At 51.1% G+C, this 17007-nt stretch overlaps 1 protein-coding gene across 1 annotated transcript in view; it reads left to right on the top strand.

The window, feature by feature from the left end:
• Positions 1-17007, top strand: part of ITGB5 (integrin subunit beta 5) — a 111473-nt gene that overhangs the window by 65022 nt on the left and 29444 nt on the right. The window contains exons 9-10 of the mRNA XM_060010797.1: positions 6696-6830; positions 15506-15935. Coding sequence (XP_059866780.1) covers positions 6696-6830; positions 15506-15935 — 565 coding nt within the window. The remainder of the gene's footprint in view (positions 1-6695; positions 6831-15505; positions 15936-17007) is intronic.

Below are 17007 nucleotides of genomic sequence, written 5' to 3'. Positions count from 1 at the left end.
GAAACCTGAGTGGGCCTGTTAAATCCTGTGCTTTTGTAACCCGTCCTGTTAACTCGGCTCTGCTCTACTAAGTACAGCACTTAAGGATGAGGTTTAGCAGTCAGTGCCACGTCCCAAGCCAGTCACCCATGATTCCCAAACCTTTCTCCTTCCTACCCTCCTTCCTCTCAATTTCTAACACCCAGGGGGTATTTGGCTCAGACCTACCTTTTCTCGGGAAAACGACAAGCATGATTTCTTGTGCTGGGAAGTATGTGCCTTCAGCTGTCCCCTCCTTGCAAGGCCTCCAGTGCCCACCCAGCCCCTCATGAGGCCTGGTAATTCCCAAATTGGAATTCAGAGTGCATCTTCCTGTTAAAACAAAGTTCTACATAGAGGAAATGTAGCTTAAGGAATAATGTTAGTCCTGAACTTACGTAGAATAGACATGTGGGCTAACCTGGGAATGTGATTAACCACTCTGGAATCACATGTGTGTTAGAAAAACCATCTTACTTTCCCATGACTGATTTTCATATGTGTATTTGGAGCTCTGCCTTTCCAGTTGAATTTGTGACCCTACTGATGCAGCCTTATTTTGTTTTTGTTTTTTTTTGCGGTACGCGGGCCTCTCACTGTTGTGGCCTCTCCCGTTGCGGAGCACAGGCTCCGGACACGCAGGCTCAGCGGCCATGGCTCACGGGCCCAGCCGCTCTGCGGCATGTGGGATCTTCCCGGACCAGGGCACGAACCCGTGTCCCCTGCATCGGCAGGCGGGCTCTCAACCACTGCACCACCAGGGAAGCCCCAGCCTTATTTTGCGTTACTGCTCGGCTAGACCAGGAGCTGTAGGTAATGCCCTCGCCGTGGGGGACCCAGAGCTTGGGGGTTCCCAGCCCTCACCTGGTCTCCTGGAGCCTCAGTGTCCTGAAGGCGGTGAGTGGGCAGCAGTGAGGATTTGTGGCTGGTTTTCCGTCCTCCGCCGCACCTCCACTTTCTGTGCAGCTAAGGATCCTCTGCCTCTCACACAGGCTGTGATCCCGCCTCACTCCGGGAACTTCCTGTTGCGAGAAACTAGACTTCCTTCTCCTTTCCTAACTTATTCCCCACGTACTAACGTCCTCTTTTCTGATCTCTGACCTTTAATCCTCATCGTATCCAGTGGCCACCTTAGAACCCAGTGAGACCAGATTTCCAGGTTAACTACACTTGGCGGTTTTCAGATTCCCACAGCGAGTGGAAGCGTAACATGCTGAGAGTCTGAGAAGAGTGTGTGTCGGCGGCGGGCTGGGCCTACCCAATGTCACCCCCGTCCCGAGGGCCACTCTTCACCATGATGCCTTGGGCCTCAAGCTCTGGACAGGGAACAGAGGAGTCAGTGCGAGAGCCGGAGGCCTACCCTGGGCTGCTCTCTCTGTCCTGCTGGGGTCCCGGGGCTTGGAGACCCCTGGGTTAGCAGGGGGCCGCTGCTGGAACCGCTGTCAACAGTGCAGTGACCAGTGCTTGCTTCCTGCCAAGCCAGGGCGTTTGGGAAAGCAATGGCTGAGGGGCAATCACATCCTGGGCTTTGGCGTGGGCTGCGGATTTCTCCTGGGTTTCTGGGGAGGAGCCACCCCCCAGCATTTCCATCCTAGGTCAGCTCCTGAGTTCTGACGCCCTGGGTGGCTGACAGAGCCTCTGGGGCTCCCCCGGCAGCGTTTCCTGCCAAAGGCCCAGGGCCCTGCTCCTCGAGACTTTAATATAGGAGGGCATCATGACACCCAGTTCTGTGGAACTGGCGGGGTGGTGTGCACCAGAAATGGAAAAGGCGCTCTGCTCAGTCAGCGTTCTGTGCGGCCAAGTGGGTTGCACGTCCACACCCGTGTGTGGGTCCCCTGAAGACCAGGGTGCACGAGACAGTGGTGGTGGTTCCCTGGGCGGGATCTCATAAGTGCTCAGTGCTGCTCTCCCTCTGAGGCACGTTGCATTGGCCCTGAGCAGGATTCATGGTAGATAAATTCGTTTTCTTAATGGAAATCCAGGGGCCTGGGTTGAGCAGGGAGCCCTTTCTGCGGCTGAGGATTTGGGAACCAGAAGAGTAGAGAAGGGGGTCTATTCCAGGCAGGAGCTGCGTTTGGAACCTGGGATGAGCCCCCTGAGGACCTTTGGGAATCTAGTACCGTAGCTGGACTCTGAGTTAAACTGGTGTGTCTGGAAGAGAACACGTTAGGAAACAAGACATGTGACTTATGAGTGAACGTGTGAAATTCAACCTTTAAAATGGGCGTTTCTGGAATACTATCCACAACGACTATGCAGATTCATTGGAAAATGAAAACAGATTTATTGAGAGATAATTAACCAACAATACAGTGTACAGATTTAAAGTGTATATTTTGATAAGTTTTGACACTTGTACACACCTGTGAAACCATCACTACCTCAAGACAGTGAATGTGTACGTCACCCTAAAAAGTCGGGACCCTTGGTAACTCCCTACTTCTGCCCTTTCCTTCAGTGGAAATTTAAAGAAATAGATTAAATATGGAAGCAGCAAGGTATTCAGAGCACAGTCTGGTTGGTGGAGGCCACGTTGCGGGTGTGTTGGTGCTTGACGTTGATTAGCATCCCGTCCGCCGGCTGCCGTCCTTTCTGGCAAACGGGAAGGCCCGGGCTGGGCCTCAGCTGCCCATACTTCTGGATTTGAACCCGCACGGGTGGTATGTGTGTGTGTATATGTGTATGTGCGCACGTGCACTTTGGCCTGCACAGGCCAGTGTGTTTGTGTGTGTGTGTACATACGTGTGCATGTGCACTTTGGCCTGCACAGCCTGTGTGTGTGTGTGCGCGCGTGTGCATACACACGTGCGCTTTGGCCCGTGCAGGGGCTCTGGTTGTCCTTTCACCTGTTCCTCTCCCCGGCCACAGTCCAAGCACAGCTCTCATGGGACCATTTGTGTTTCTCTGCATCACCTTGCCACCTCTGTGCTTTGGGGTTGACTTCTACCTCGCTTATAGTTGGTACACCGTCCGTGGGGACATCCTGAGAGGATTGCAGCAGAGCACAGGTAACAGTGGAAATGGCCATGGTGTGACTCTAGGCTGGGGAGGGAGCACAACGGGAAGGGCACATTTAATGTAACGTCTCGTAGAATCGAGTCTGTTGTTCTTGGCTTTCACTGTGTGAAACGTTCACCTCTGGGCTTCGATTTCTACGTTTTTTCTTGCTGTGCCAACTTCTTTATTGTGAGAGATCACCAGCGTGGAGCTTTGCTGTACAGTGGGTGCTGGTGAGAGGTTCCCTTCTAGAGCTCAGAGGTAGGGCCCTGGGTGCGTGCAAACACACACACACACACACACACACACACACACACACACACACACACACCACCAGCATTATGTCACCTTGACAAAGGGGGGGGTAGCACTCAGAGAGAAATCATAGCGAGGGGGGGTCCCTTTTCAGAGTGGGAAAGAAAAGAATGAGCTGGAAACCACTAGAGCTGCATGTGGAGGGTGACATCAGAGTCCTCTCCGAGCACATGTTTCTCTTTTTGTTGTTGCCATGAAGTCTGCTCCCACCCACTCCACAGCTGGCCTGACTTAACGCAGTTGCAGATGGGACCTAGCCTGAGTATTTCATAGCCTTTAAACTTCTTGACATTGTCTTCTTGTCCTAGGGTGAGGAGTAAGGAATCATGTTCAGAGGCAAATTTGGTAGGAATTAATTGAATTTCAGATAATTATCTTATGACACAAAAGTTTTCATGCATCAGAACTGCACTGGCTGTGGCTTTGATCCTCTGCTATATATCCTGTACTCCATCCATTTCATTCATTTGTTCAACAAATAAATACTGCCTGACGTGTGGCAGGCATCATGCCACACGGTGGGAATAAAACAGTGAACAGAACACAGTCCTGCCCTCCAGGAGCTCATAATCTTTGAGGGGAGACTGACTCAACCAGGATACAACCTGACCATCTGCACTGTCCAAGATCAGAGCCAGTTTTCGAGTAAAGAAGGGCCCGGTCTGGTGACTACAGAGAGCACTGCAGGGAGACCCAGAAGGCCCGGTTCTGGTCCTGCCTGCCTGCCCCTGGCAGCTCAGTGGCCCTGGATAAGGCCCTTTCTTTGGCCTCTGTTCCCACTTCCATAAAATGGGAGGTTTGAACTGAATAATCTCCACAGTTCCTACCCGAGACAACATGGGGATCAGGAATAATACAAACTTCAGATCTGAACACAAAACTTGGGGGTCTCACGGCCAGAGGAGAATATAGGATTCTGTTTGCATCTGTTATAGTTACTGGTTCATTGAATAGGAGTCCCGGTCCCCAGTGCGCTCTCTCCCTCCTCCAAGTTCCCCATTAATGCTTCCGGGTAGTGGCTGCAGCACGTCTTGATGGGAATGGCTGATGCTTTCTCCCAAAGTCTTGTTTGTGAGCCACGGGGCCCTCATATTTCATCAGACTGATCCCAAGTAATTTTTAAATAGCTCCGATCTACCTAGCCCTTTAATGATAAACTGTTTTGCCTCATCCCCACATTTATTTGCATTTAATATATATAATTTTTAATTTACCTTGTCTTTCAAAAATTAAGTTTCTTCCAATAGGCCTGAGCTGTCTACCATAGCTGCTGTCAAAACATCCATCCATCCATCCATCCATTCAGCAAAAGCTTGTGTTCAGTCTTAGAGAGAAATATGATATGGTCCTTGAAATTCATAGCTCAGTGGGGAGAACAGATTTGTGAACAGCAGGAGAGCTGTGTGTGCTGAGTGGCGCTCTCAAGCCCTCTGCCAGTGGAGGCTGGCACTAACAAGAGGAAGTGGATTTAAGAGAGAGTATTTTTAGAGTTGTAGAAGCACTTAGACAATTTGTTGCAAAGGGAGAGACTATTTCTTGCAGAGAGTGTTTTCAACAAGCTGTTAATGTGTTGGGGAAACTGCATATTTACCTAATTCAAGTTTGACACTACATGCTCAGCAGAAAAGAGAAAAAGAAAGAAAAGAAACCCCATGAGAGCAGGAAGCACTTCTGCCTGCCATTCCGTCCAACGCCCTGTTCCCTGGAGTGCGCTTGAGAAGGAGGTGGGAGTCTGAAAGGCTGTCAGTTGATGTGGAGGGGGTGTCCATGTGTCTCTCGGAGTATGTGCACCCTGCTATTCTGAGTGTATTTAGTGTATAAAAAATTCTTTTTGTAAGATGTGCCCTAACTACAAGCCAGTTATTTCATTTGGCCTCTGTCTCTAAAGTACATCCTCCTTAGAGATTCTCAGTGTCAATTTTTTAAACTTGGAGAACTACAGAAGGTTGTACAGACTTTTTACAAATTAAATACACCCGAGTAGGGCTTCCCTGGTGGCTCAGTGGTTGAGAGTCTGCCTGCCGATGCAGGGGACGCGGGTTCGTGCCCCGGTCCGGGAGGATCCCACGTGCCGTGGAGCGGCTGGGCCCGTGAGCCGTGGCCGCTGAGCCTGCACATCCGGAGCCTGTGCTCCGCAACGGGAGAGGCCACAGCAGTGAGAGGCCCGCCTACCGCAAAAATAAATAAATAAAATAAATACACCCGAGTATAGAACCACCCAGGCCAAAAAGCAGAATATTACGAGCATCCAGAACCCCTGTGTCCTTTTCTGTTACTGTCCCCTGGGGGTAACCGTTAGTTGTGCCCGTCTTTGAGTTTCATATAAATAGAATCATAGACTGTGTATGCCTTCGGCGTCTGGCTTCTTCTGGGCTGTGTGATATGAGATTCATCGGTGTCATGACATGTAGTCATTTCATTCATTCTTGTACTGTGTGATATTCTATATGAACACACCATAATTAAAAAAAAAAGTCTGTTCTGTTGATAGGCATTTGGGTAGTTCCAGTTTCTAGCTGTTACAGACAGCGTTGCTGTGAACATTCGTACGTGTTTTCTGGTCAGTACACATCTCTGTTGGATATAATCCTAGTGTAAATTGCTTGTCTAAGGTTGACCTAAGCATTAGTAGGTACTGCCTAATGTTTTTCTCAAGGCTTGTACCAGTTCACGCTCCCACCAGCAGGGTATGAGGCACCCAGGTGCTCCAACTCATTTCCAACACTTGATATTTTTAGTCTTTTATTTTTTCTAATCTGTCGGGTAATTCTGGCTTGATTTTTGCTTCATCCGTTGTCTTGAGAACATAATCCACGTATAAGGTCTTATTCTCTCAGAATGTAGTTCAGAGCTCATGAATTTGGACCTCATCTGAGGTGCCTGCTGAGCTGATGGGGAAGGAAGATAGGGAGCTGACGGAGGGCCGGGGGAGGAGAGAGAAGAGCAGCTGAGCAAAGGAACATCATCCCAGGCACGTGCAAAGGCCCAGCGTCTGGGGCGCGCACGGCAAGATTTGAGGCACTGTCTGAAGCTGAGGGTGGGGATGGGGTGATTCTGCAGAGACCAGCAGGGACAGAGCATGACCCCTGGAAGCAGATGAGATTATCATATGGCAGGTGGGCCATTAGCAACTTCTCTGAGCTCACAGAGGGAGACCTCAGGCCAGGGCTAGTAAGATAGTGTGTGGGTGTGGAGAGGATGAAAGGGATGAGGGAGGGGCAGCGAACCTAGCCCACTGGCTCTGGCCTTGGCTTGAGATCCCGGAGTTAAAGGAAGCCATGTGGGCATCAGAGAACCAGTGTGGAGAGCATCTTGGCTGCAGCCTTTACTAATTGGTTCTGGCCTCATCTTCTCTCTCTGTTCAGAGCATCCGGTCTAAAGTGGAGCTGTCTGTCTGGGATCAGCCTGAGGATATCAATCTCTTTTTCACTGCTACCTGCCAGGACGGTGTATCTTACCCTGGTCAGAGGAAGTGTGAAGGCCTGAAGATCGGGGACACAGTAAGTTCTCACCTTCCGTTTGTTTATCCTTGTTAATGTTGGTCATCATTCTTTGGCTTCTGATAACTTTGGTGACTTATTAGAGGCCTTTAGGAGTTTGTATTCTGTCTTCCAGCTCTGCATACTGGAGGACTTTCTTAAGCCTGCCCTGTGCTGTGCCTTCAAGATGCAGGTGGACTTAGTAAAAAGCTCCAGGCAGCACACAGCCTTCAGTGCGTTGTCACTTAAGCCTTCCTCAAGTTGACATTGTGCCTTTGGTGTCTTAAACCATCATTATCTTTGTTTGACAGGGATGAAATCAGTGGGAGAGTGTAGGTGGAAAGCTAAAAGACCCTGCCTTCGTTTCTAGTCTTCTACAGCTTGCTCTGTGCCTTGGGTAATCCGACTTTCACTTTTCCTCTATGTAAAGTATGAAGAAAGCCATCCACCTCTTCTGATTTGATGAGATGGAATGGATAACTCTGTTGCAATGGAGGGCATGGGTGCCTTGTCTGGGTTGAAGTGGATATAACTAAATGGTGGAGAAGCAACCTTGTGTAGAAAGATGTGTATCTGTGTACCAAGCCAAGGACGTGAGGGAAGGAGGAAGATACATGGATGATGAGAACAAAGATGAAATACTGGCTCAGAGGCAGGCAGAGTGGTGATGGAGAGCCATCCTCACTTCTAGAGAGTCCTGCTGCCCGAAGCAGACTGTGAGATCCATTCCTTGCTTTATTGACACATTTTTCATTGCTCAGAAAATAGAAAGGCAGATAGAGGACTGAGGGAGAGTTCTCTTCTGTAACTAAAGAATCTGGTTGGAACCAGAAAAATTATAGGGACCTTAAAAATACATGACTGTATCTCCTGGGCTTTCATAAGCACTAATGATGGCCAAGGTGGAGATAAGCAGACATACCCTGGATTCTAGGGAAACGGCTCCAAAAGACAGAGGTGTGGCCGCATGACTGCTTACACTGCAGCGTGGTCTTCTGGAGCTGCCTCACGTTCTGTAATTGATTCTCTCCCTCCTTCCCCTTCCCAACTGCCCTTCGCCCATGTTACAACCCACAGGCGTACATCTCACCCATTCTAAATCTTAACAGTGGTACCTCACCCCAGCAAAGGGACCATTCAGAATGCAGTATCAAGGTTGAGAAAGTGAAGGACTCTAATGACTAGGTAACAGATCTTTTTCTAACGCAGGTTTTTTTCCAAGTTTCTTTTTGCTTTAAAAAAAAAAAAAATTGAAAGATTGGCCTGATCAAGTTTTCAAACGATGAATCATTAAAAATTTAAAATGATTATTTATGGCGTTTTGCTAAGAAGGTACTCATAGAATAAGGTAACGTTGCTGTAACAAAACTCCTATTCCCATTTTCCTATTGACCTGAATAAATTTTGGAGAGAGTGCTTTAATCTATACAAATAAAAAATAGGAGTAGAATTGATGCCATTCCCTGTCTTATTTAGCAATGAGTAATATTTTCAACGTACATGAACTGCTTGGGTGGGGAAGCCCCATCTCATTAAAGTGGCACATCCAATAAAATTTCATTTTTAATACTTGTCAAATTTTGTGATATATTTATGTTGTTTTGATCAATTGCAATGATTAATCAATCCAGATGATGTTTTTAAAAAACACAAAAGCCTTATAGTCAGCGGCTTTAAAGAGACAGCTGTGAAAAATGGAAGGAGGCAGAACTAACCAGAAAAACTCCACTTAAGTGGACTCTGTGGATCTGTGGATGGGATGTTTGGTGCAGTGTGTCAGGAAAGCTAAAGAATGATGTGTGAGAAACACCCAAGCAAGGAACCTTTTACTTGGACAAATAGGTTCAGCGGAACAGAGGCAAGGAGGAGGATGTACGGCACACACACCAGGCGCCTGGGTTTCAGGAAGTCTCTTGACAATTTCTAATGACATCCTTATGCAAAGACAGGTAACGTGGGTCGGTGATAGCACAGCTAGGCAGATGCGTAGCTGAGTAAACCTGCTTTCTAAGAGTGTTGATATCGTCATCTGGAGGAAGACTTGACGGAGGTTCCAGCTGTCTCCTGTCTACTCCTGGCTTGAGATTAACTCGAGGGAGAACTACTTATCAAAGTTTGGGAGGTCACAGAGCTGGAGAAAACGGGGTAGCTTATAAAGCAGGAAAACCAAGATTTAAGAACATTTTAAAAGATTGAGCTGGGTTGAAATCATCAGGATTCATATCTTACATTAAGTTCAGAATATTAATAGGATAGAGGGAACTTGGTTTGATAGTAGCTTTTAAGAAAAGGATCTGGTAGATTCTAATTCCCAAAGGCTCAGTGTGAATAAGCAGCGTTGCTTTGAAAAAAAATGCCAACTGAGGCTGCATTAATGGAACCCCAGAGAAAATGGTTTCACTCTTTTTTGTGTGGGTCAGACTGCGTCTGGAGTTCTTTGTTCAGTTTTGTTTTTTTTTTTCAGAGGGCAAGTGTAAAGGAACTATCATGATGGAGGTATATAGACACCAGGAAGATCAAAGGAACCGGTGTTTGTTGCTAATAATAGCATAAAGTTGGAATTCTTTTTGAATGCAAGAAACTGAAGCCAGTTTATGCTGCCATAAGAAAAAGGGGGAAATTATTATAAGAATATTGGGTCCCTAATGGACCCAAGGGGGCAATACAGTTAGTATTGGAAAGGACTGGAAAGTAACTGGACAAAGGGTTAGCTCCATGTTCCTCACTGGGTCCCTTGTAAGGAAGATAGTTATTCATGTTGATAGATGAGAAAAACTGAGGCACGAAGAATTCAATTAAGTGCCCAAGTAAGTAGCCAGTAAGTAGCAGCCAGTAAGTGGCAAAGTTCAAGTTCAAGGCCAGGGCTTTCTGGCTCTGATGCCAGCACCCATGCCCCCTCCCCCTGGCCTCTTGCTGCCCATGCCTATGGTCCTGTTCCATCATCCCCGTTCAGACGGCTCGCCTCAGAGCAGAGCACCGTAGCAAGGGCCGGGGCCTCCAGCAGGGAACACCTCACCGCATTCTGTGTACACCCCCTGGGGCTCAGTGCTGCTGGGCGTCCCGAGATGTGGGATCACCCACAGACGGCAGTGGACTCACAGCTCTCTCCAGACCAAGTCCTCTCCCTGGTCATTGCCCTCTGACTGTGGAGGGAATGACAGAGTTACCATTTCGTGGGAATTTATTTTACTCTCCGTGCTCTGCTAGGGCTTGGCTGCTGGCTTCCTCTGCTGCTTGCAGCCTCTGTCAGGGCGACATTACTTCCCCATTTTATGTGAGAAAGACTGAGGCTCCGAGGTGGGGGGCCCTGGCTGCTGGTGAGCACAAGCGCCAGGAGTCAGAGCTGCAACCACTGATGCCACAGTGCGTGTTTTTTTCCTTATACCTCGTGCATTTTGAAAGTAAAAGTTTCAGAGGAGCTAAAGGTGGGATCGTCACCACTTTTGTGCGGACACTCTAGTGTACAGGTTTTGTTTTTTGCTAGGATAGGATACTTCGGAAAAATAGGAACATTGTCCAGAAGACAGGAAAGGATTTTAAGTGGCATTTTTCACAAAAGTGGAAAATCTCAGATGTATTTGGATGACTTCTAGAGCATTTGAAACGGAAGGAAGAAGGGTGCTTCTCCCACGCCCTCCACAGCAGTTCCACATGGGCGGGCCGGGGAGAGCCTCCCTTGGGGTCCCCGGGGCCGTGGTCCTCTTGAGACAGCGGCCCAAAGGCAGGCCTGCCATGCTGGCTCCTTGTTTCCTCTCTCTGCCCAAGAGGCCACAGTCACATGGCCCCCGGCTCTGCCGCCAGGGCTGTGTGGGTGGAAACACACTGACACAGAGCAGTGGCCACTTGCCTGTCATAGCCGGACCCAGTGCTTCTTGTAGGCCACCGGAGGTGAGCTCTTTGAGGCCCTGGAGGCAGTGGGGGGCAGAATCCAGGGCAAAATGGAAATGTGGGGTCCTTGTTAAAAAATAAAGAATTTCAGGATGACAACAGCAGAGCATTAAACTAAGCGCGGGCCCTTCTGAGCATGGGGCTCTGTGTGACTGCATGGGCACGTGCCCACGGAGCTGGCCTGGAGGGAGAACTGGGGGGCTTCCCCTCAACCCCCTTATTGCTGAAGGAGAGATGTACTTCTGTCCCTCATCTCAGGCTGAACTTTCTCCAAAGAGCTGACAGTTGGACTTAGGTTTGCTCCTGAGCATGTGGGCATTTCCCCCTTGACATTTGTCCCGGGGACAAATCTGGTGGAGGAAATGTAGGTGCAGGAGTCAACCCCATAGGGTTGGGGGCAGTGATGAAAGCCGGGCCTGGTGCTGCGGGAGCCCCAAGGAGGAAGGGCCCCGCATCGCAGAGGGGGTGCTGCTTGAGCTGAGGCTCCGAGTTTTCCAGACATAGAAAAAGAGTGGGGAGGCCCCATTAGTGGTGAGTCCGAGAAGGTGTGAACGAGCATTGATTGCCCCGTTGCAGGTGTGAAGCAGCTGAGGCGGGGAGTGGGTTGGGAACTGAGAAGAGAGGAGCTGGGGCTGCAGAGGCGGGATTGGGCCAACTGGTAGGACATACGTGCCAAGCTAAGGTGTCTGGCATTATTTGGCAGGCATGATTTCCGTTCTTTAGTGCCATGAGCTGGGAGGGCTCTGGGTAAGTCAGAAATGGCGAGGAGGGTAGGCAGGAGTAAAGAGCACAGCAGAAGGGCCCGGGGGCTCACTGGAGGAGAGGGGTTAGGGAAAGCAGACAGGGTGTAACTGCCATCCGGTGCATCTCGGGGTCTGGCCTGTGGATAAGGACATGGCCCATGGGGGAGGGGGAGCCTTGGGACAGCTGGGTTCAAGGGGCATCCGGGCGGGTCTCGCCTCCGTGTAACCAGAGCTTCCTGCAGAGGTGGAGGAGGTGGGCGGGCACCGTCTCCATGGTCACTTCCAATCAGAGGCCATGGTTCTGTGACTGTCCTGTGACCTCTGGGTTAAGAGATCTATCTGTCCAGGCAAGAAGCAAGAGGAGGTGGTAGGGGGTGAGGGACAAAGGTTGTCCTCAGAGAAATATTCCTTACATGAAATCTTGCAGTCCCAAATCCAGTGATTTCTGTTTTTTTCCCCTAATTTTCCTCCCAGCATCAACCAGGGCTGACTGAGTGGGCCTGGCCACTGGGAGTCAGTTTTCTCATGAACTGGCTTTGACAAATCAGTATGCAAGTGGCTGGCTGTGCGGCTGGCACTAACGCCCGGTACAAAGGACCCAGTGAGCCCCGTTGGGGGCTTCCCACAGCGTCCCGCTCTCCGGCCCCTCCCCTGGGGCTCTCCACCCCTTGCCCATGCCCAACGCTTTGTCTCGGCGAGCTCCTAGTGGACTTGGCATTTGCAGAGCGTGGGTTTGGGTGGGGGCTGGGTAGCCCCTTTGAAAGGGTGGTCAGGCCGGCAGCCCTGTGCAGGAACCAGGAGCATCCCAATGAGGTTCAAATAATAAGACTGGGCGGGAGGGAGGACTGCTGTGTCCGCGACCTTCCTCTGGAATCTCGGAGTGGGAAAACGGAAAGTCTCCTGGAACTGGGGAGCCTTCCCTTTCAAGAGTCCACAGTAATCAGGGAAGAGAAGCCTCATTCCAGCTGCCTGACAGACTCTCTGGATTCTTTCCTGAGCCCTCAGGGAAATGGACTCTGAAGGGAGGAGTAGCAGAACAGATTGACTTGCTGTTGCCGAAGTGCTTTTTATAGCATTCCTGTGCCCAGCAGGGCCTGAGACGTAGTGGCTGAAATGGACCTGTTCTCTGGTTATCAGGTGGCCGACTGCACGCTAGGCTGCATGGGGCCCGACACCTTGGACCTCGGTTAGACCAGAGCTTTGGCTGAAGAAGGCCACGGGGACCTGCTTAGAAGCCAGGCCTTAGACTGGGCAGACAGTGTGTGAATCGTTCTGAATCCTGGGTGATCAGCTGCCGGCACTGATTCAGGGGCATCCCCAACCTTTCCACTCCCTCTGCAGCAAACACAGACATCTGCGAGGCCCAGGAGATTTAATTCCCTCTCTTGTTACTTGATCCCTTGGTGCAGGCCAGTTTTCCTGGGGGAAGGTTATGCTCACAGATGGACACTCCCCACAGTCTTGCAATAATTAAATGCCTTTGGTTCTTGGTCCAGGCTGTTTCTTTGTAATTTTTTCCACTTCTGACCCGCAGCGGCCTTTGTGGGGGGCCGGGCTTTCCATTTAACAAGTCCAGCAAAGTTATTCCCCTGGGAGGTAGTAGGCGTCTCTCCGAGCCTCAGCGGGAGGGATGTTCATCTCTCTCCACATTCTTGATGCCCCGTGGCACCTCGGTCAGGTGCAGCCTCCCTGTCCTTCCATCTGCGGGCTCAGGTTATCCCCAGCCCAAGGCAGGAAGGTTGAAAGTTGACCAGGAGCTTCTGGTCACTACTGGGTGGGTTCCCATCTAGGGGTCCCTCTGTGAGCCGGGCCTCTCTCTCTCTACCCAGGTCTGGACACTGGACATCTGCCTCATTCCCTACTTCTAGGAGGTGACATGCCAAGGAGAGCACAGGCCCAGCCCCACCCCTCCCCAGCTGTGTGACCAGCACTAAGCTCCCGGAGCCCACCAGCCCCGTTTTCCTTCTGGTAAATGAGGATGCCTCCTCCTAGGGCATGTAAATGAGACGCGCGTGGAAATGCCCAGCACGGGGCCTGGTGCACGTAGTACTCGGCACCTGGTAACCGCTAGGCAGATTGCGGTGCCCTGGGTGGGTCCGCATCTTTCTTCCTTACCTCGAGAGCCCACCTGTACCTGAGGGCGTGGGAACCGGGTTGTGAACGTGCTTTTGCCAGTCTCTCCCTTTGCCGCCTCCCACCCCCGACGTGGAGGTGGGGTGTGGGCCCGTCCCACTGTCTGCAGCTGGCTTGCTTCGCCCGGCGTCCTCTGACCCTGGCTCCTGGTCATCGTCCTCAGCGCACCTGTCTGATGGTGTCTGCTGTGATACTGCTTCACTAATGCCGACTCCTGGTGTCTTGTTGCCAAGCAGACTCTCTCCAGGACCTAGGAAGCGGGGTCTCCTGCTCAGCCTCACGCGCTCCGGCTCCCACCCTGCGGGGGGGTGTCCCTAGATGTCACAGAGGGGAGGCCTTTTAGAATTAGTAAAGATCCCAAAGTGACAAGGATCTGTAGAACGTTTATTTTTATTTCATTTTCTTGCGGTACGCGGGCCTCTCACTGTTGTGGCCTCTCCCGTTGCGGAGCACAGGCTCCGGACGCGCAGGCTCAGCGGCCATGGCTCATGGGCCCAGCCGCTCCGCGGCATGTGGGATCTTCCCGGACCGGGGCACGAACCCGTGTCCCCTGCATCAGCAGGCAGACTCTCAACCACTGCGCCACCAGGGAAGCCCTCTGTAGAACGTTTAGAAAAAGATATTTTGAGTGTTCTCCAGAAATATACTTTATTACCTAAAGAGTACCCAGTAAAGCAGGTTATTGATGGCTTTTTAAAAACCAGTTCTATTCCAACCCAAATAATAGAGCTAACAATACCAGTAGCTAAAAGTGGTTCCTAACTTGTTCTGAGTTTCAGAATATTCTGAGGAGCCTTTTGAAAAAGAAAGACGTCTGGGCCAGAGGCGGTGGGTCAGTTTCTGGAGTGAGACCAGGCCTCTGTCGGTTCAGGGGAGAAGGACTTCAGGATGGTGTTTGGTCAGGGCGTGCCAGCTACCTGTCTGCAGATTTCCACAGCGCCCTGCTTGGAGGGCCCTGCTGGATGATTCTCACCACATGGTGGCGGGGAGGGGGAGGTGGAATCACGCTGTACTCCCTGGGAGAATCACAGCGAGCAGTGTCCTTGCTTTCCTCACATCCCAGCCATGTGGGCTGCTAACAGGCATCTTTCCTCCATTGCCATCTGCCAGCGAGGTCCACCTTGCTGCCTGTTTCCATGGCAACCCATAAGCAGCTCGGGAGTTAGCAACACTCCTGTACATGCTTTGTTCAATAAGAAAAAGTCTGTCCGTGTGTGTGGCAATGATGCTTCTTTACAACCTCTGGACCGTGGACTGATTGTGAAAGACACAGCTGTGAGGATCACGCAGAGAGAAACTGGGGCAGAGGGAGGCTCAGGTGTGTCTGTGTGGAGATAGATATGCTGGAAGGGACACAAGAGTCATCTCTCCCTTCTCCAGCAGGGGAGGAAACACCTCTGCAGAAGGGCAGGCAGTTGCCAGGGCATCTCGACCACAGCGCCCCATGAGTTCAGGGAGCCACGTCTAACCTGGCATAGAGGGAGGTGCCTGGTATATTGTTGAATATTTTGTTGACTTTCAAAATGGAGACGGGAAGAGCATAGGATAGAAGTGAAAAGGGGAGAAAGAGAACCTTGTAACCTTGAGTGAATCTTTCTACCTTCCTGTGGAAGCCCTTTTCCTCTGGGAGGTAAAAAAGATGATGAACATTAAAGAATCAAGCATGATGCCTGTCAAATGTTGGCACGCCTGAATACGCCCTTCCTGGGTAAAGTGAAGGGGCTTGCTGTCTCCGGGGCCTCTTCCTCCTCGGGCCGTTGGAGTGGCCCTCCGTGAGTGTGGGGAGGGGCTGGATTTGGCCCCAGTTCTTCACTGAGGACCTTGGAGGAACTGTGCTCAGGCCAGGCCCCTGGCTGATCAGGAGGCTGGTGCAGACAGCGGGAGGCCCAGATGCACCATGGCCACCACGTCCCCTCTCTTTCTCCTGCGCAGGCATCCTTTGAGGTGTCAGTGGAGGCCCGGAGCTGCCCGGGCAAACACGCGCAGCCCATGTTCACTCTGCGGCCCGTGGGATTCCGGGACAGCCTGGAGGTGGGGGTCACCTACGACTGCAGGTGCAGCTGCAGCACAGGACTGGAGCCGGACAGCGCCAGATGCAGCGGCAACGGGACTTACGTCTGCGGCCTGTGTGAGTGCAACCCCAGCTACCTGGGCACCAGGTGCGAGTGCCAGGAAGGGGAGAGCCAGAGCGGGTACCAGAACTTGTGCCGAGAAGCGGAGGGCAAGCCCCTGTGCAGCGGACGCGGGCAGTGCAGCTGCAACCAGTGCGCCTGCTTCGAGAGCGAGTTTGGGAAGATCTACGGGCCCTTCTGCGAGTGCGACAACTTCTCCTGTGCCAGGAACAAAGGAGTCCTCTGCTCAGGTAGGCACCCCGCAAGCACTTTTGCTCTGAGCCAGGCACAGGCCTGGGTGCCGTTTGGACATCCCCAAAGCATGCTTTATACTTACTGCCACAGTCCTCCTGGGAGAAGATGAGGGCAAACCTTGGGGGTGGGACCAGTGTGTCGAATGCAAGAGCAGGAGGTGGCACTGCTACGTGATGTGGACTCTCAGAGTTGGAGGGGTCGGCTGTGGGTCATCCAGGACTTAACCACACAGCATTCCTGACACAGGTGATCAGCCTCTTCTTGATTGCCCCTGGGGACGGGGAGCTCCCTGGGGCCAGAAGAGGTTATTCCCTTGTTAGACATCCCATTCATCTCCTATGGCTGCTCTAATAAATTACCACAGACTTAGTGGCTTAAAACAACACAAATGTATTCTATTCTAGTTCCGGATGTCAGAAGTCTGAAATGGTTCGGCTAAAATCCAGGTGTTATTTGGCTAAAATCCAGGTGTCAGCAGGGCTACATTCCTTCTAGAAGCTCTAAGGGAGAATCTGTTCCCTGGCCCTTTCCAGCTTCTAGAAGCCATTTGCATCCCTTGGCTTGTAGCACCGTCCTCTGTGTTCGAAGCCAGCCGTGTAGCATCCTGAGATATGTCTCTGACTCTGACCTCTGCTTTGCTCTGATGCTCCTGCCTCTTCCTTATAAGGAGCCCTGCGATTTGCGTTGGACCCACGGGATAATCCAACGAGTCTCCCCATCTTAGGATCCTTGACTTAATCACATCTGCAGGGTCCCTCTTACCGTGTAAAGTAACGCTGGTACAAATTCCAGGGATTAGGCCGTGCACATCTTTGAGGGCCATCGTTCTGCCTCGCATAGACATGATTTGAAAGTTTCCTTTTATATCAAACAGAAGATTGTTTCTCAGTCACTTCTGCTCAGCGGTTCACATTTTAGGCTCCCTCTTCCGCATGACAAACTGTCAAACGTCTGAGAACTTCTTTATGTTTCTCTGTTCTCTTTTCTTATCCAGGCTAGACACCAGGTCTCTTCCTTCTCTGAGGCTCTATCATTTTGTTAAGTGTGCCTCTCAGAATCAGGCGTGTT

Source organism: Delphinus delphis, chromosome 4, assembly GCF_949987515.2.
Source record: "Delphinus delphis chromosome 4, mDelDel1.2, whole genome shotgun sequence".
In the NCBI taxonomy this organism is placed as follows: Eukaryota; Metazoa; Chordata; class Mammalia; order Artiodactyla; family Delphinidae; genus Delphinus; species Delphinus delphis.
The sequence above is the reverse complement of the archived record's forward strand: the minus strand, read 5'-3'. Positions and strand labels throughout refer to the sequence as shown.